The sequence below is a fragment of the Macaca thibetana genome, chromosome 19, assembly GCF_024542745.1.
Source record: "Macaca thibetana thibetana isolate TM-01 chromosome 19, ASM2454274v1, whole genome shotgun sequence".
Taxonomy (NCBI): Eukaryota; Metazoa; Chordata; class Mammalia; order Primates; family Cercopithecidae; genus Macaca; species Macaca thibetana.
Genome location: NC_065596.1, coordinates 2739858 through 2760663, shown reverse-complemented (window position 1 = coordinate 2760663; position 20806 = coordinate 2739858). Strand labels below are relative to the sequence as shown.

General features: G+C 40.4%; 1 protein-coding gene across 1 annotated transcript; it reads right to left on the bottom strand.

Annotated features, from left to right (window-relative positions):
* Positions 1-1258: 1258 nt before the first annotated feature.
* Positions 1259-16550, bottom strand: LOC126943312 (zinc finger protein 267-like). Its single transcript, XM_050771888.1, has 7 exons — positions 16541-16550; positions 13101-13181; positions 10792-10884; positions 9883-9961; positions 6749-6785; positions 2028-2132; positions 1259-1306 (listed from the first exon to the last, which is right to left on the bottom strand). Exons 1-7 carry the CDS (start codon positions 16548-16550, stop codon positions 1259-1261), a joined length of 453 nt encoding a protein of 150 aa, XP_050627845.1.
* Between the last annotated feature and the right edge of the window lie 4256 nt (positions 16551-20806).

Genomic DNA, 20806 nt, shown 5'->3' with positions numbered 1-20806 from the left:
ATATTAATCAGCAGTAAGAGTTGCAGCAAAAGCTGGTTGCAAACAATGAATAGAAACAGGACATGAAGATAGACAACCAGTTAGACTACAAATTCTCAGAAGGGAGTGTGCCTTAACCCTAAAGAGGCCTAGAAGAGCAGTGGCAAGATGAGGGCGTTTATAGCCCTATCTTACCCATATGAACAGGTCCCCCTCATGCATCCATTTATAGGCTCTCCACAAGGGTCACATTCCATTACCAAAGCTATGAACATCTGCTTTTCTGAGATAGGAATCTTGGTGATGTGAAACCTCCCTGACTGCATGTCCATTTATAGGCTCTCTGCAGCGGGAAGCACATCATGTACTGTTGGCTCATTCTGGCAGCCCAACCTGGCATTGTCTTCACACAATCCTGCATGCAGTTTTGTATTTACAATAATCAGGAGCACTTCATGTTTTGTTCCATAGAAATAGTTTCAGGGTTGAGGAATGGTTAAAAGCTTTGCCATATTCTTCAAATTTGTGGAGTTTCTCTCCAACATGAATTATCTCATGTTAAATAAATTTTGAGAACCACTTAAAAGCTCTGTCTTTTTTTTTTTTTTTTTTTTTTTTTGCATTTGTAGTATTTCTTCTCATTATCTTATGTGTAGTAAGGTGTGAGAAATGGTTAAAGGCTTTGTCACAGTCTTCACATTTGTATGGTTTCTCCCCAGTATGGATTCTTTTATTTCAGTAAGGTTTGAGGACTGGTTGAAAGCTTTGCCACATTCTTTATATATGAAGAGTGTCCACCAGTATGCATTCTTTTATGTTTTGTAAAGGCTGAAGACCAGTTAAAAGCCTTTGTGCAATTTATCACATTTGTAGGGTTTGTCTCCAGTATAAATCATCTTATAATTAGTGAAAATTGAGGACCATTTAAAATCGTTGTCACATTTTTCACATTTGTAGGAATTCTCTGTAGTATGAATTTTCTTATAATGAATTAGGTGTGAAAGCATGCAAAATGATTTCCCACTTTTTTACATTTGAAGGAGTTCTTTTTAGTGTGTCTTATGTTATTTCTACATAAATTTGAATATTTATGAAAGACTCACATATTTATTACACTGAAATATTTTGCTCTGGGTAGTTGTCAAACATCGGTTGAGTCCATTATAACCTTCTCTGTGTATCCTAACACCATTCACACCTTTACAGTGTTTTCTTAATTGTAAATTCTCATGTCCAAATTTTGCATATGTTCTTAGTATTATCTTTTGGAAAGAATCTTTTATGCTGTGCTTTGGCCAAGGGTCTTGAGTAAAATGAGAACACATAACTGAAATCAATATAAACAACAAATTACTCTACTTGCTACACTCAGATGAATATACTTTACAAATATAACTTATAAAATTATACAAACTACATAAGCAAGATGGCACAGCAAAATAACATAGGCACTAATTTTTTCATAGACCTATAAATGTAACAAAAACATACTAACCAAAATACATTTGTGAAAACTTTATAAATGAGTTAAGTGTGTGCAGCGCCCCCAGGAAAGCACAAAGCAAAAAGTCTAGCAGGAAGAAAGAGTCTGTTACAGTTTCTCAACACAGCTCTTCCTGCTCCCCAATACAGCATAGGGCATTTAGAAGTAAATTGCTGGCTGGGCGTTGTGGCTTACTCCTGTAATCCCAGCACTTTGGGAGGCCAAGGTGAGTGGATTGCCTGAGGTCAAGATTTCAAGACTCGTCTGGCCAAAATGGAAAAACCTCATCTCTACTAAAAATTCATAAATTAGTCGGGCATGGTGGCACATGCCTATAGTCCCAACTACTCAGGAGGGTGAAGCAATCACTTGAACTTTGGTTGTAAAGGTTGCAGTGAGCCAAGATTATGTCATTGTACACCATTCTGAGTGACAGAGCGAGACTCTGCAAAAAAAAAAAAAAAAGAAAGAAAAAGAAAAAAACACAAACAAAAAAGATAAATTGCCAACTCCTGGTTTTTTTTAATAACAACAACAACAACAACAATAACAAAATGGTACATTTATCCTTATTTCTGGCTTCTAGAGGCCTTTCCAGACACTGGTTTCTGTCCCTCGTGACATAAAGTACTGAAATAAATTGTGGCATACTTCGGAATGACAGTTGAGTCTACTGAGACCAAAGGTAAATATTACAGCAGCAAAGAGACTGCAGTACCACACACAGAAAACAGGTGTAGCAAGTGATGACTACTAAGGAGAAACATGAATCAACTCCTTTAAGAAATAAACACCAAATTTCAGACTACACACATCCTAAGAACATGTTTGAGAGACTCCCAGAATCTGCAGCCCAGACAACAGGTTTCAGACTATGCCAGGACAAAGGTACATTATAAAGATTGTAACATGTAGCTTTTTAAATGTACAAATCTCAATCACGGATTACAATATATATGTAATATTAGACCAGCATGGCTCAATCAGAAAAATATGACATTTTTAGAAAGCAATCATAAAATGAAGGTTAATAGATTAATTTTAAGAGTTTCAAATAAATTGAATAATACTCAATAAGAGAAATAGAAACACGGACCACTAATGAATATCAGAAAAATGAGGATAACCTTTTCCCCTAAACCCTGAATAGACACACACAAAAATAAGAAAGAAGTGAAAGCATATTAATACAAAAATAAAGCAAACACAAATAAAGACAAAAAGAGAGAAAATGAGAGACAAAGATACAAGAATCAAATAAAATAATCAAATAACACTAGCCAGTGTTTGTCTTTCAGAAAATTATTTAAATATATATAAAACTAACTTTCCAATCAAGAAACACACTTCTTTGTATTTTTTAAATTTTCGTATTTTATGAGACATATTTCAATAAAATAATTTATTAAAAAAATTAAAAACTAAGATCTACCTTGCCTTTCCAAGAGAATCAGTTGCGATTAAATGATTAAAAAAAAAAAGACTAAAAGTGGGAAGAGTGAAGTAGGCATTCCACGTAAATATTAACCTTATGAGAGCAGGAGAGGTCAAAATAATATTACATAAGCTACATCTTAAGTAAAAAACTGTCATATTTTACAAAATGTATTTTATGTCAAAAGTTAAAAGAGACAAAGAAGGACATTCAACAATAATAGATTTTTAAAAATGAGACGGAGTCTCACTCTGTCACCCAGGCTGGAGTGCAGTGGTGCAGTCTTGGCTCACTGCAACCTCTGCCTCCCAGGTTCAAGCAATTCTCCTGCTTCAGCCTCCCGAGTAGCTGGGACTACACGTGCATGCCACCACACCTGGCTAATTTTTTTTTTTTTTTTTTTTTTTTAGTAGAGACAGGATTTCGCCCTGTTAGCCAGGATGGTCTCAATCTCCTGATCTCATGATCCACCTGCCTCAGCCTCCCCAAGTTCTGGGATTACAGGTGTAAGCCACCATGCCCAGCCAACAATAATACAACAATAGACTTATGCACTGGGAACCTATGACAAATTTGTACATAAGTTTGTGTGTGTGTGTGTGTGTGTGTGTGTGTGTATGTCACATTAGGGTTCTGAATATATAAACTAAATGTTGAAAGAACTAAATAAACACACAGAGAGCAGTATAATTATAGTAAGATATTTCAATACCTTATGTTCAGTGATAAAAATAAGACAAAGCAGAATATTAGTAAGGGAACATAAGATTTGCAAGCAGCATAAAACAATGATTCCTAAGAAAGATATAGAGAATACTCCTCAACAACATAGGACACACACCCTTTGCAGTAGCTCATAACATTCTCTTTGATAGATCACCTGTTAGGCCAAAAAAGAAGTCTTAACAAATTTTTAAAACTAAAATTGGGTGGATTACTTTTTATACCAAAATTGAATAAGAGTATAAAAACAATAGAAGAAACCTGAAAAATTCACAAATGTCTGCAAATTAAACAATACACTCTTGAGCATGCTCTTGGTGAAAAGTTGAAATAATTAATATTGTGAAGATGTTTATACTGCTCAATGTAATCTACAGATTTAATGCAATGTTTTAAAAATTTCTCATTGCATTTTTAAAGAAATAAAAACAGCAAATGCAAAAGTATATGAAATTGCAAGGAATAATGTACCAAAAAATATTTTTAAAAAATGAATAAGTTGGAGGCATTACAGTTCCTGATTTCAAAATACATTATAAAGCTAAAGAATTAAAACAATTTGGCATGAGTGTAAAGGTATAAAAGTATACTAATAATGCAACACATACACAAACTTTCACATATATGGTAATATGAACAGTTATTTGCATACCCATAATTATTGCAGCATTGTTATTGTAAGCCAGTAGGCAAAAGCAGTGCAAATTTCTGTCAACAAATCATTCAGTAGATACAATTCAAAAGATAAATGAAAATTCACTGTTTTCTTTTTTTTTTTTTTGAGACGGAGTCTCCCTCTGTTGCCCAGGCTGGAGTGCAGTGGCGCGATCTCGGCTCACTGGATCTCAAGCTCCACCTCCCGGGTTCACGCCATTCTCCTGCCTCAGCCTCCCGAGTAGCTGGGACTACAGGCGCCCACAACCGCGCCCGGCTAATTTTTTGTATTTTTAGTAGAGACGGGGTTTCACCGTGGTCTCGATCTCCTGACCTTGTGATCCGCCCGCCTCGGCCTCCCAAAGTGCTGGGATTACAGGCGTGAGCCACCGCGCCCGGCACACTGCTTTCAAAAATAAAATATTCTAACAAATATAAAGATAAGTCTTGATGACATTGTGCAAAATGAAATAAACCAGCCACAAAAAGACAGATATTGTATAAGATATATAAAGTAGTTGCACTCTTAGAAACAGAAAACAGAGGGATGTTTGAAAAGTGCCAGAAAATAAAAAAATGATAGTTGTTTAACGTGTATTCAGATTTAGCTTTACAAGATAAAAACATTCTAGTGATATGTTGTATAGCAATATCAATATAATTAATATAACTAAACTGAATATTTAAAAATATTTTACTGTAAATTTTGTTACGTGATTTTGGCAAGTAAAAATGAACAATAATACTTAAAAGAGATATGGAGTTACGATAGCTTTAAAATTACCTTCCAATCCAATAGCATTTCTCCCACCCAAAAATAATACAGGTTCACAAATAAATAGGATGTTGAAATTAGAATAATTTTTATGACTACTCACCTACAGAGGATTAAACAACCATTCACAACAAGCCTACACCACAAATGTACAAGTTATAAGAAATACAGTGATAATATTTATTTAGGCAAACAGAGAGAGAGTTATATTGACAACAGACATATGGCTGATTCATTATATTTGATTTTGCTCCACATTGTCTTAAACTTTAGATAAATATGGTCATGCACCATTATAATATAAACTAAATAATCAAAACACAGTTAACTGGTGTGAGGTGGCACGCCCTAAACTATATAACACAGAAATATAAAATTGCAAAACAAAATTAAAACATAGAATGTAAACTTATTGGACACCATCAAATAGATCAACCTAATCACGAACAGCATCTTAGAAGACGAATATAGAAAAAAAGTAGTACACAGGTTACTTGAAGATTAAAAAAACTCCGAGCCAGCCTGGCGTGGGGGCTCACACCTGTAATCCCAGCACTTTGGGAGGCCGACATGAGCGGGATCATGAGGTCAAGAGATTAAGACCATCCTGGCCAATATGGTGAAACCCTCTCTCTACTAAAAATACAAAAATTAACTGGATATGGTGGCGCATGCCTGTAATCCCAGCTACTCCAAGGCTGAGGCAGGAGAATCGCTTGAACCCAGGAGGTGGAGGTTGCAGTGAGGCAAGATGGAGCCACTGCACTCCAGTCTGGCAACAGAGAGAGACTCCATCTCAAAAAAAACAAAAAACAAAAAACAAACAAACAAACAAACAAAAACAAAAAACAACAACAAAAAGCTGAGAACTTCCCAAGTTTTGATGTAATAAAATAAAAAATATCAACAATACTTGATTAGGAATTATTATATTTTAAAAACAAGAAAAAATAAAGACTTTCCACAACAAAAAAGTAATGGTGTTCATCAGCACTAGCACATTTCTAAAAGAAATGCTGGCCGTGAGCAGTGGCTCACGCCTATAATCTCAGCACTTTTGGAGGCCGAGGCAGGGAGATCAACTGAGGTCAGGAGTTTGAGACCAGCCTGGACAATGTAGTGAAACCCCATCTCTACTAAAAATGTAAAAATTAGCTGGGCGTGGTGGCAGGCACCTGTAATCCCAGTTACTCAGGAGGCTGATGAAGGAGAATTGCTTGAACCCAGGAGACAGAGGTTGCAGTGAGTTGAGATCACACCACTGCACTCCAACCTGGGCAACAGAGCGACACTCCATCAAAAAAAAAAAGAAGAAAAGGAAGGAAGGAAGGAAGGAAGGAAGGAAGGAAGAGCGAGAGAAGAGAAAGAAAGAAAGAAAGAAAGAAAGAAAGAAAGAAAGAAAGAAAGAAAGAAAGAAAAGAAAGAAAGAAAGAAAGAAAAGCAAGCAAGCAAGCAGGAAAGAAAGACAGACTGGGCACATTGGCTTATACCTGTAATCCCAGCACTTTGGGAGGCCAAGGAGGGTAGATCACTTGAAGTTCAAGACCAGCCTGGCCAACATGGTGAAACCCCATCTCTACTAAAAATACAAAAAAATTAGCCGGGTGTTGTGGCACACACCTGTAATCCCAGCTACTTAGGATGCTGAGGCAGGAGAATCACTTGAACTCGGGAGGCAGACGTTGTGGTGAGCCGAGACTGCGCCACTGTACTCCAGCCTGGGTGAAAAAGCGATACTTCATCTGAAAAAAAAAAAAAGGTGCTGCATGATACCCAGGCACAGTGGCTCATGCCTGTAACCCTACACCTTTAGGAGGCCAAGGCAGTCAGATCACTTGAGACCCAGAGATCAGCCTGAGCAAAATAGTGAGACTCTGCATAAAAAACAAGAGAAATACTAAATGAGTCCTTTACATTTAAAAATAAAATGATGTTGGACAGTATCATAAAACCATATATAAATATAAAGCTCTTTGTTGAATGTAAATATTTTATTTTTTAATTTTTTTATTTTGAGATGGAGTCTTACTCTGTCACCTAGGCTGGAGTGCAGTGGCACAGTCTAAGCTCACTGCAACCTCTGCCTTCTGGGTTCAAGCGATTCTTCTGCCTCAACCTCCAGAGTAGCTGGGACTACAGGTGCTTGCCACCATGCCTGGCTAATTTTTTTGTATTTTTAGCAGAGACGGGTTTCATCGTGTTAGCCAGGATGGCCTAGATCTCCTGACCTTGTGATCCACCTGACTCAGCCTCCCAAAGTGCTGGGATTACAGGCATGAGCCACTGTGCCCAGCCTATTAAAGGTAAATATACAGAGACATGTAGAATTCTTTTTTTTTTTTTTTGAGACGGAGTCTCGCTCTGTCGCCCAGGCTGGAGTGCGGTGGCCGGATCTCGGCTCACTGCAAGCTCTGCCTCCCGGGTTTACGCCATTCTCCTTCCTCAGCCTCCCGAGTAGCTGGGACTACAGGCGCCTGCCACCTCGCCCCAAGTTTGAGCAATTCTCCTCAGCCTCCCGAGTAGCTGAGACTACAGGTGCACCCTGCCACACCTGGCTAACTTTTTGTATTTTAATAGAGATGGGGTTTCACCGTGTTGCCCAGGCTGGTCTCAAACTCCTGAGCTCAGGCGATCTGCCCACCTCCACCTCCCAAAGTGCTAGGATTACAGGCGTGAGCCACTGTGCCCTGCTGATTACAAACATTTTATAGAAACTATGTAAAATAAAATGAAGGAACAAGCAAAGCATGTCACTACAAAATTAAACAAAAATACAGTCAGTATAGCAGGAAATGAGAAAAAAACATATCTACAAAAAACACATAAAACAATAATAGTAAAACTGATAATAGTAGTTTTAATGATTTAAGCAATCATTTAAAAAATAAATTAATTAAACTACTTAATAGAATGAAATGTAATCCAGGACTTTGGGAGGCCAAGGTGGGCTGATTACTTTATCAGGAGTTTAAGACCAGCCTGGGCAACTTGAGGAAACTCAGTCTCTACAGAAAATTAGTTGGGCTTGATGGCGCATGCCCGTAACCCAGCTACTTGAGAGGCTGAAATGAGAGGATCTTCTGAGTTTGAGAGGTTGAGGCTGCAGCTCACAGCCATGTTCACACCGTTGCAAACCAGCCTGGTTGAGAGAGTGGAATCATATTTCATAAATTAATTAATTAAAAGGAAAAGAAATAAGATGCCTGAGCGGCTTAAGAATAAAACCATACAATATGTTCTCTACAATAAACCCATTTTAGCACTTAGTCAAATAGACTGTAAGTAACAGAATAAAAAAAAATCTATATTTCATGAAAATAGTAGCCACGATTAGGTGAGGTGGTCATAATTATGTTGGACTAAATATGCTTTAAGTCAAGTACGAGTATGAAACAAAGATTGATATTATATAATGGTAAAATGGGTCAATTTACCAGGAATCTATAACTATTATATCAATTTAAATGTATGTCTGGCCGGGCGCGGTGGCTCAAGCCTGTAATCCCAGCACTTTGGGAGGCCGAGACAGGCGGATCACGAGGTCAGGAGATTGAGACCATCCTGGCTAACACGGTGAAACCCCGTCTCTACTAAAAAATACAAAAAACTAGCCGGGCGAGGTAGCGGGCGCCTGTAGTCCCAGCTACTTGGGAGGCTGAGGCAGGAGAATGGTGTGAACCTAGGAGGCGGAGCTTGCAGTGAGCTGAGATCCGGCCACTGCACTCCAGCCTGGGCGACAGAGCAAGACTCCGTCTCAAAAATAAATAAATAAATAAATAAATAAATAAATAAATAAATGTATGTCTATGCATAAAAATGGGTCTCCAAAATATATAAATATTGACAAAAGTGAAGCAAGAAATACATAGCAACATAAAAGTTGTAGACATCAAGACCCCATTTTATTTTATTTTATTTATTTATTTTTTGAGACGGAGTCTCACTCTGTTGCCCAGGCTGGAGTTGCAGTGGCCGGATCTCAGCTCACTGCAAGCTCCGCCTCCCAGGTTCCCGCCATTCTCCTGCCTCAGCCTCCCGGGTAGCTGGGACTACAGGCGCCCGCCACCTCTCCCGGCTAGTTTTTTGTATTTTTTTTTTTTTTTTAAGTAGAGACGAGGTTTCAGCATGTTAGCCAGGATGGTCTCGATCTCCTGACCTTGTGATCCGCTCGTCTCAGCCTCCCAAAGTGCTGGGATTCCCATTTTCAATAAATAGAAAATTCAGATAAGAGTAACAAGAAATCAGAAAATGTAGACAACATTATAGACTTTATTAATTGCTTTGCATATAGAAAAATACCTGAGAGTAGATAATTTATAAAGAAAAAAGATTTATTTGGCTCACAGTTTGGCAGACTGTACAAGAAGTGTGTGCCATTGTCTGCTTCTGGTGAGGGTCTCAGGAAGCTTACAATTGTGGAAGAAAGCAAGAGGAACTGAACATATCACATGGTAAGAGAACAATTGTGAGGTGAAGAAGCCAGTTGTTTTTTTTTTTTTTTTTTTAACATAGAGTTTCTCAAAACTATGCAGATATTTGTGTGTCCCCAGTAACAATAGAAACACAGTCAGATTGTGCAGCTTCTTCTATGCCATAAGACGACTTTGGCTGTCACTGTAAACTTGAAGAAAGATCATTGAAGGGAAAGTAGAATCCTCAGAGAATTTTAAAGCGTAAGATAGAAGATGCCCCTAGGTGACAGAAGTATTTTTAAAATCTCAGGCTTCCCAGAAACTACTTCCTTTGGAGCACAGCTTCTCAGATCACATTTTGAGAACTGGCTTCTTAAACATTAAACCTTTCATCTGTGTTGTCCATTGTGTTCACTCTCACCTACCTGGAGGTTTGGCTACCATCTCATGTCTCTTCATATTCCAGGGCTCTTTTCCTTGCTCCAGAAAAGTGATCAGGTCTAGCTTAGAGACAGCAATACCTGTTTCATTAAAAATAAATAACATGAATCTTGCTCACATTCTCCAAATAACATGCTCAGTAAAAAGAAAGTAATAGAATATGGCCAGATTATGGTGGCTCATGCCTGTAATCCCAGCACTTTGGGAGGCCGAGGTGGGCAGATCATGAGGTCAGGAGATGGAGACCATCCTGGCTAACACAGTGAAACCTCATTTCTACTAAAAATGCAAAAAATTACCCAGGTGTGATGGCATATGCCTGTAATTTCAGCTACTCGGGAGGCTGAGGAAGGAGAATTGCTTGTACCCGGGAGGCGGAGGTTGCAGTGAGCTGAGATTGTGCCACTACACTGCAGCCTGGGTGACAGAGTGAGACTCCATCTCAAAAAAAAAAAAAAAAAAAAAAAAAGTAACAGAATATTCTAGTAAATTAATACCCAAACACTAATTTATAACAGAAATTTCTAAATATTTAGAAAACATTTTCAATTTGTAGGTTCTTAATTTTACTACCCCGTACTATTGAATCACAAATTGGTTGTGGCAAGTAGATTTTAAGGTGTGGGCAACAATATTTTATGCCATTAAATTTCTGGAATTACCACTAATATACAGTGAAAGATACAGATCAGCTCAGGAATGTGGATAGTTCAGGTAAAAATAAAACATCTTGAATAAATTCCTATCTACACTTACAGATCTCTGTTTTCAGAAAACAGGGATCTGAAACTCTTGTATGCAAAGCATAAATTACTAAAACATATTCTACAGAAAAGAGAAATGAAACATTTAGGGTATAATAGGAATTGTTTATTGAAATTATTCTCACCGAGAAAGGCCAGGTTTCTGTAGTTCTCTAACATCACATTTCTATATAAATTCTGCTCAGCAGTATTCAGGCATTGCCACTCCTCCAGAGAAAATTATGTGGTGACAGCCCTAAATGTCAATGGTCCCTGAAACACACACACACACACACACACACACGCACACACAGAAATGCATATATTTACCATGTGGCCATGGGCAGAATTTTTTATTTGACTCAATGTGAAATGACAGTAAAGAGAATGGATTCTAACTTATAGGAAGATGAATATTATACAATAGAATAATTTTCAACACATAAATATTCTCTAATGTATTCTATAACTCTGAGAAAACAAAATGGCATAAGATCCACAACACCAGTGTATGTAAGATACTTTTCTGGATAATAAAGTATAAAATTAAGGGCATGAACACAGACATGTAATTTTTGACTGCTATATTCACGTCACACAGAATGAGTTGTTTATATTTTTCAGATCAAAAAGACACATTGAGTTAGAAGGTGCCTCTCACATTTTAATGTGTACAATAAGCTGGAGATCTTGTTATGCGTATTTATTTTAGAAGATCTGGAATAAATCTGAGTTTCTGAATTTCTGAGAAGCTCACCAGTAATGCCTGTTTTTGACCGAAGAATAATATTTTGTCAAGCATTCAGTAGGTGTAGGAGCATGGTTTTTCCCAGTTTTTTGTTTATTTGTTTGTTTTGAGACGGAGTTTTGCTCTTGTCGCCCAGGATTGAGTGCAATGATGTGATCTCGGCTCACTGCAACCTCCGCCTCCCAGGTTCAAGCCATTCTCCTGACTCAGCCTCCCAAGTAGCTGGGACTACAGGCACATGCCACCACGCCCAGCTAATTTTTTGTATTTGTAGTAGAGATGGGGTTTCACCATGTTGGTCAGGCTTCTCTCAAACTCCTAACTTCAGGTAATCCACCTGCCTCAGCCTCCCAAAGTGCTGGGATTAAAGGCGTGAGCCACCGCACCTGGCCGTTTTTCCCAGTTTTTCTGGCCTGTAACCAGAGATGAGAGCCTTCATTTTTCAAAGACGGATATACACAAGGAAAATCTAAGACAAAAGTGTAGCTGCCAGATTAAATGTGATGGTTTATGCACAACACCTACATAAAGATACTTAATGATAAAGAGAAAAATAATTAACTTTATAGTGAAAAATTATGTCAGAGAGTTATTTATTTATCTACTTACTCATTTTGAGATGATGTCTCGCTCTGTCCCCCAGGCTGGAATGCAGTGGCACAGTCTCACTCACTGCAACGGCTGTCTCCTGGGTTCAAGCAATTCTCCTGCCTTAGCCTCCCAAGCAGCTGGGACTATAGGTGCATGCCACCACGCCTGGCTAATTTTTGTATTTTTAGTAGAGACGGGGTTTCACCATATTGCTCAGGTTGGACTCGAACTCCTGACTTCAGTTGATCCACCCGCCTCCCAAAGTGCTGGGATTACAGGAGTGAGCCACTGCGCCTGGTGTGTCAGAGAGCTGTTTAACCAAGTGAATAATTGACATCAACTGAACTTGGACAAATTTTTATTATTTGCTGATATACACGGAAGAACAGAGCATCACTTCTGGGATAGTGCCTTCCAAAAGTAAGTTACAGTCTGAATTTAACTATAAAGTGACATCAGTTTTATGCAAAATTCAAGATACAAATACATCTCATATTCTGTAGTTTTAATAGTGATTTTAAGTAGTCTTTCTTTAGCACCATAGAGAACAGGTATCTTCTAATATTATTTTCAGAGCTTTCTGGCTAATAATTGTCATCCAGTTTACAAAAGCATTTTCTTAATTCTGTTCTGCATAGAGCTAATGGACACAGATAGAAGCTCCACATTACATGTCCTCCATCTTTACTAAGGGCCACAGCTTTTCCCCAATATGAATCTTGAGTATCTACATCTTCCTATATTTAACAGCCATAAAAAGAACATTTTTAATATTACAGATCATAAATTCATGGTGAGAATTCTGCACTGCATAGAAGAAACCTTGAGGTAGAGAATTTAGAGAAGGTTCTGATAGATAAGAAAGAAATATTTTTCAGAGACCCTTGAGTATCATAAGAATTTTAAAAAGTAGTTAAAGCAAACTCATTAGGTAGGACAAGCACGAGTAGAGAAGTAAAGTTTGGCAAGAACTAAACACGTAACATTTCAGGAGGCAGAGAGGACACAGCTCTTATCAGAGACATATTTATCTATTAAACAAAAAGTCTTTTATTTTTAATTTTTTCTTCCTCTCTGGGATTCCTCCTCAGATAAGATTCTCTGGACAAATTCTACCGGCATCTTGAGAATATGCCTTTAAAGGTGTTAGAACCACCTGTTTATCTGCTACCACCACACCCACAGGGAGACCAAGACCTGCAAAAAAAGTTCACACATTTCTATCCTTCATAACAGAAGAGATTCAGAAACAATGAGCTGCTCTATGCAGAAAAAGTATATAAGTTTTCTCTTTTCTGCCCTCAGGGGCCCTCCCCAGCCACAGACACCAGCAATTTCTTCTACAATAATGGTAACATTAGCCACATTGACCTGTCCCTCCCTAATCCAAATAAAATAAGCCCTCTGACCACCCTTTAGTGCATAGATGAAACTTAACACATGTATCTTGAACCCTTTATACTTGATTCTGCCTTCATCTTAGAGTTACATGAAGCCTTTAATAAAAATAAAAAAAAAAAAAAAAAATGAGTGCTTCCAGAACGATAAATAGAGCCTGTGGGGAGGGCAGAAGTAGAGATTTCTGCAAATTGGCCATGTAATCCTAATTAGAAACCAGAGCTAATAACCGCTTAGCTAAACACTGCCTCTGAGGCTTTAATGAGCTTCTAACTCACTTGACAATTTTTGGCCCTACTGTATGTAATACGATTCTGCAGGTCTGGAAAGTGTCCATGAATGTGTGTGTTTTTTTTGTTTGTTTGTTTTTTGTTTGGTTTTTTTTTTTTTTTTTTTTTTTTGAGACAGAGTCTCGCTCGGTCACCCAGGCTGGAGTGCAGTGGCCGGGTCTCGGCTCACTGCAAGCTCCGCCTCCCGGGTTTAGGCCATTCTCCTGCCTCAGCCTCCCGAGTAGCTGGGACTACAGACGCTCGCCACCTCGCCCGGCTATTTTTTTGTATTTTTTACTAGAGACGGGGTTTCACCGGGTTAGCCAGGATGGTCTTGATCTCCTGACCTCGTGATCCACCCGTCTCGGCCTCCCAAAGTGCTGGGATTACAGGCTTGAGCCACCGCGCCCGGCCGAATGTGTGTTTTAAACAAGTTTCTTGCCAATGCTGATGTTGTTCTCCTGGGCTTATTATCAGCATTACTTAGAGAAAGCAGGCACAGCACAGAGTCCCTTATACTCGGCACTCTTGTCACAACACAAATATTTTTGGTACAAAGGAAGACAACCAATATCTATCCAAAAGTATCACATTTTTTTCTGGTTCATTAAAGTTTACAGAGAAAATGGAAGGCAGCGATGTGTGAATAAGTCTGTATTTGGAAAACAACATTTACACGTGTACTAATTCAATGTTTATTAAGCAATACGTTTGTATTGTGTTTATATTTAATTGTTTGGTGATTCGTGGGGCAACTACTGGGTTTGCAGGAATATTACACAAGTTGCTAAATGGAGTGTCTCTGCAGACACTGGTTTTAATTAACAGTTAAAAGATTAGACCCTAAAATATATACATTTTTTCCATTTATCTGCTTTTAGATTTCAGAAAATTGTGAGCACTAGCTCTAGAAAGGCAGTAGAATTCATCACCCAAAACTCTAATCTCTTCTAATCAGTTCTGTGAGGCAAGACTCCAGGGTGGGACCTGACCTAAATAAGGCCCCCATAAAGGGTGAATCTGAAGAGAACTGGGGCAGGAAGTGGATCCTATGTAGAATTCTGTTCTCTATGCTACTGGGGTGTTTTCCATTTTGTTTTTCCTAAGTCTACCTAAGAGAAACTTAAATCTTAAGATTTGTGTAATTTTAATTTGTTTCAGTCACTGTCCTGTCAATTTGATAACATATATTCATAAGCAACTTAAACAGATCTTTTAAGGTTTTCTAGGGTAATTTTATTACAAGATAAATAATGTACTTAGCAAGGTAAAAAAAATAGAAATAATAATAACAACTTTTCTGTCCATAAACATCGCTTCAGTTGATGACATCTGAAGTGACAACAATATAAAGAACATGTACCAAATAAAGCCCAAGTTTTTCTGCACACATCTATTCATTGTACAAACCACATGATGCCTAATTCAACCATGTGTGTAGTTGCTAGTCTGGACTAAAACTTCCTAGATGGTTGGGACCACAACTGCTTCATCTATCTTTGAGTAGCCATATGAAATGAAAGCAATTATTTTATCTCTTTGAGTCTCCAGACCTTCTCCATGTTTCTCACTCAAGTACCAGGAAACTGAAGAAACTGTCATCTGGGTACCAACCAAAGGTATCTCTTGAATGAGAGGAGGAACAAACACAGGGTAACTCATTTCTGTTAAACCGAGACAGAAGCAGAATATACTACTCTTGTCAGCCTGAAACAATTCTCTTCTGGATATCCTTAAATGTCTCAAAAATGTGACTCCTGAACATAGACCCAAAATAAAGGAAATGTTGATTCCAGTCCAGACCTGGAACCTGGACATATGCAGGACGGTTCATCTCATTCATGGCCCTGCCTGCAGCTGTGATTGTGACATATGCCTCTGTCCAGCACCTGAGTGATTCCACTCTCCCGCCTGGGCTCAGCCCACAGATTGGATTTTTTACACATCACTTAACTCAGAATTTAGATGATGTGACTCCATTCTCCTCTCTTGGCACTGCCCACAGGGAACACTGTGACAACATGACTGCATGTTACACTCCGGTTATGTGACTCTTTTGCCTGTGCCTTGCCCACATGGGCCATTGTGACATATTGCTGGATCTAACACCCAGGTGATGTAACTCTATGACTGAGTCCCTGCCTAAAAAGTGCATTGTGACATACCTCTGTGCTCATCATACAGGTGATGTGACTCTCTTTTCCTGCCTGATTCCTGCTTACAAGAGGTATTGAAACAGATTGCAAGGCCCAGCAGCTAGCTGATGTGACTCTTCTATTCTTTCTGTGTTTTGCCCACAGGGGACATTATGACATATAATTGGGCCCAACACCACGGGAATATTACTCTTTTGTCTTGTTCCTGTTCCCAAAAGGCATTGTGACATATTGCTGACCACAGCACCAAGGTGACGTGAGTCTTCTACCTGGACCCTGTTAACAAGTGGTATTGTGACATACCTCTGGACCTATCAACTACTTGATGTGACTCTTCTCTTTTACCTGGGCCTTCTCCATATAGGAGATTGTGACATAACTCTGGGCCCAGCACCTAAGTAACGTGACTTTTTTTTTTTTTTTTTTTTTTCCTGGACCATGCCCACAGAATGGAGAGTGATTTATCACTAAGCCCGGCACACATGATTTAATTCTTCTGACTGATCTTTGCCGACAGGAATCATTTTGACATATTTCTGAGTTCATCACCTAATTGATGCGACTCTTTTTTTTTTTCCTGACTTGTCCATAGTGAACTTTGCTATGTGTTGCTTGACCCAGCTCTTGACTCTCCTCTCATGGCCCGGTGCTCCCCACTGGGGTGACTGTAAAATATGGCTTGGCCCTGGCCCTAGATTATGTGACTTTTCTTTTCTTCCTGAGTCCTACTCACCTGGGGGCATTGTGACATGTCTCTGAGCCCATCAACTAGGTGATGTGACTCTACCTGATCCCGCTTCTCAAGGGGTTTTCTTATATGTTGTCAGACCCAGCAACCATGGTATGACTCTTCTCTACTGCTCGAGCTCTGCCCAGTAAGAAATTGTGATGTATCACCGGGCCCAGCACCTAGGTTCTGTGACTCTCCTCTCCTGCCTGGGCTGTACATACATTGCTATATTGACACACGGCTGAGCACAATGTCTAGGTAAAGTGATTCTCCTGCATGGGCCCTGCCCACAGGGGGATTATTACACATCACTTTGTTAGTCACCTACGTGATATGATTCACTGTTTCTTCCTGGGCCCTGCGAAACAGAATAGTGACTTATCGCTGGATCCAGCACTTAAGTGATGTGACTGTCCTCTTTTACCTGGGCCTTGCCTATTTTCAGTGTTATGACATATTGCTAAGTCCAACACCTAGGAGATGAGAGACTTTTTCCTCGGCCCTGACTACAGGGGGCTTTTTGATATTTCTCTGCATCTGTCACTTAGAGGATGTCTTTCTTCTGCTTGTGCCTTGCCTTCAGGGAAGATCGTGACATAACACTGGGTTTAGCAACCAAGTCATGTGTCTCTCCAGCCTGGACCTAGCCCACCAGGGAGCATTGTGACATATTACTGGTCCCAGAAACTAGCTGACGTGACTATACTGACCATGCCCCGCTTTTAGAAGGGAATTGTAATATATCACTGGCCGAGCATGCAGGTGATGTGACTCTCCTGCTTGGTCCTGGCTTTCAGAAAAGATTGTGACATCCGCCTGGCCCAGCACCCAGCTGATGTGAAAATACTGCCCGGACTCTTTCCTCAGGGGTATTGTGACACATTGCTGGACCCTGCACATAGGTGATGTGACTCTCCTCCACTGCTTAGACTCTTCCCAAGGAGGGATTGTGATGTGTCACTATCCCCAGCACCTAGATGATGTGACTCCCCTCTTATGCTTTGGCCCTGCCCACATTGTGTATTGTGACATATGTCTGGGTTTATCACTGAGTTGATGCAACTCTCTTGCATGGGCTTTGTCCACAGGGGTACTACGACATATTGTTTCATTCATCCCCTAGGTGATGTGCCTCTTCTCTTGTGCCTGGGCCCTGCCAAAAAAGGGGATTGTAACAAATCACTGAACCCAGAACCCAGGAACATTCTTATTTTGCCTGAGCCCTGCATATTTGGGTATTGTCTAAATATCACTGGGTTCCACACATAGGGAGGGGGTGGGAGGCACATGCATAGACCCTGCTCACAGAAAGCCTTGTGACAAATCTCTGCATCCATTAACTAAAACATGTGACTGTCCTCTTCCACCTTCACCCTGCTTACAGGAAATATAGTGACATAGTGCTGGGCCTAGAAACCAGATAATGTGTCTCTTTTGCCTGAACCTTGCCCACAGGGAGAATTAAGACATATCACTGGGCTCAGAACCCAGGTGATGTTACTCTTCTGCCTGGTCATTTGCCTCAGGGAATATTGTACAAATCTCTGGCCCAGCACCCAGGTGATATGACTCTCTTGCTCACTACCTACTCACACACAGATTTGTTACATATATACTGTGCCAGCTCACAAGTTATATGATGACTTTCATATCTTGAACCAGCCAATAGTTGAGATCCTGTCTCCCATAGCTAGGCTTAGGAAAATGGGTATGATTCTGGGTCTCCTATTTTTATGCAGGTCAGAGGGGATTAGCACACTCTCACATATGGTATAAAGCCTTTGAATTGTACACAATGTGTCATCACAGAGCCCAGTGTACGGGTGAGGTTGACTTGCATGTGTGTACAACCCATCAACTGTTAAAATTGTAACCCTCACAGATGGACAGACCCCACTTGTGTATCTTACACATGGATGCAGTTCACAGTTGGATTTGTGACTGTCATATGTGAGCATCTGGTCAGATTTGAGGCAGTGAAACATCTTTAAATGCAGCTCATAAGAAGGTGAGGGCTCTCCTATCTGGACACAGAACATTGGAGAGATGTTGACTCTCCTACCTGGGTTTAGCGACACAGATACAATCACAGGTTCACACCTGCAAGAAAGTCTCAGACTGGATGGTGACTCTCATGCAAACTGTATAAAGCCCTAGGATAGTACAGAGAGTGTCCTAACAGGGCCAAGCACACAGGTGAGACTATGCCACTCCTGTGCACACCCTGCCAACAGTAAAGACTGTCATTCTCCCACATGAACACAGCCCACTGTGGAGATTCAGAACCTCACCCACAAACGCAGCTGAGAGTTGGAAAACTGAATCACATATGTGGATCTCGTCTACAGGTGAGCTGGTGACCCTCAGACCAAGATTCAGCACGCCTGTGAGCCTCTAACTCCATCAAGGGAACACAGTTCACAGGAGGGATTGAGGTTTCCATACACAGATCCAACCCACCTTTGAGATGGTGACTCATGTAATTAGACCCAACCTACAGAAGGTGTTGACTCTTCTACCTAGAACCAGGGCATGTGTGGGATTCTTAATCTCATCCCTAGACCTTCTTGCATGTGTGATTGTGACATATGCCTCTTCCCAGACCCAGAGTAACTTAACCGTTCTGCCTGGGCCTTATGGATGGAATTCTGTCATATCACTGAACTCAGCATCTAGCTGATGTAAGCCTATACTTCTGTCTTAGCACTTTTCACAAAGGGATATGGCAAAGTGTGGCATATCACTGGCCCTAGTACCCAGCTGAATTGACTTTCTTCTACTGCTTGGTATATGCCCAAGAACAGATTGTGATATGTCACTGGGCCCAGCACCTAGGTGATGTGACTTTCCTCTCCTGCCTGGGCCCAGTGCTATCCTGCACATCTCCTGCTTGGGCCCTACCTACAAAGGTATTATAACATATCTCTTCATTCGTCACCTGGCTGATATGACTCTCCTCTTCTGCCTGGACCCTGCCAAAAGGCGGGATTTTGACACATCACTGGGCCCAGCACCTAAGTGATGCTACTCTTCTGTTTTTCCTGGGCCTGGCATATTTTGGGTATTGTTACATATAGCCGGACGTCGTAGCTTTGGGATGAAATGCTCCTGCCTGGGCCCTGCCCACAAGGGACCTTGTAAAACATCTCTGCATCAACAACCCAAGGGATTTGTCTTCTCTTTTGCCTGCATCTTGCCTATAGGAAATGTGATATATCACTGGACCCAGGCACCAGGTAATGTGTCTCTCCTTCCAAGGCTGTGCCCAGAGAGAGCATTGTGGCCTATCACTAGGCTCAGCACCCAGGTCATGTGACTACTTCCTGTACTGTGCTTTAAGGAGCGGATTGTTATATATCTGCGGCTGAGCGCCTCGGTAATATGGCTTCCGTCTGGTTTCTGCCCTCAGGGAAGATTGTGACATATCCTTGCCAAAAAACTATGTGATGTGACTCTGCTGCTCACTTCCTACCCACAGGTAAAATTATGCCATATATTTTGGCCAGCTCACATGTGTGTTGATTACTCTTTGTGTTGTTGTTGTTTGTTTTGAGATGGAGTCTTGCTCTGTTGCCCAAACTGGAGGGCAGTTCAGTGATCCCGACCCTCTGCAGCCTCTGCCTCCCAGGTTCAAGCAATTCTTCCATCTCAGCCTCCCAAGAAGCTAGGATTACTGGCACCTGCCACCATGCCCAGCTAATTTTTGTATTTTTAGTAGAGATGGGGTTTCACCATTTTGGCCAGGCTGGTCTCACACTCCTGGCCTCAAGTGATCCACCCACTTCAGCCTCCCAAAGTGCTGGGATTACAGGTGTGAGCCACTGTGCCCAGCATGTGTTGATTACTCTCATACCTCAAACCAGCCAATAGAGAAGATGCTGTCTCCCACAGCTAGACCGAAAAAAATTAGTAGGATCCTGGATCCTTCCCTTTGTATGAAGGTCATAACAGATTACTTTTCTTTTACATATCTTACAAAGCCCTTGAGTGGTACAGAAAGTGCCATCACAGGGCACAGTAAACAGGTGAAATTATCACCCTCACACACGGGCAGAGCCCATTGGAGAGGTCCTGAATTTCACACATAGACACAGCCCACAGTGTGGATTGTATCTGTCATATGTGGACATTCAACTGTAGTTTGAATGCTGACTCATTTCTAATTCTGGCAGGTTAGATCTCATCTATCTGGACATATCCAGTTGGAGAGATGTTAACTCTTATTCCTGGGCTTGGGGTCACAGGGTGGGATCATGGGTCCATATGAGC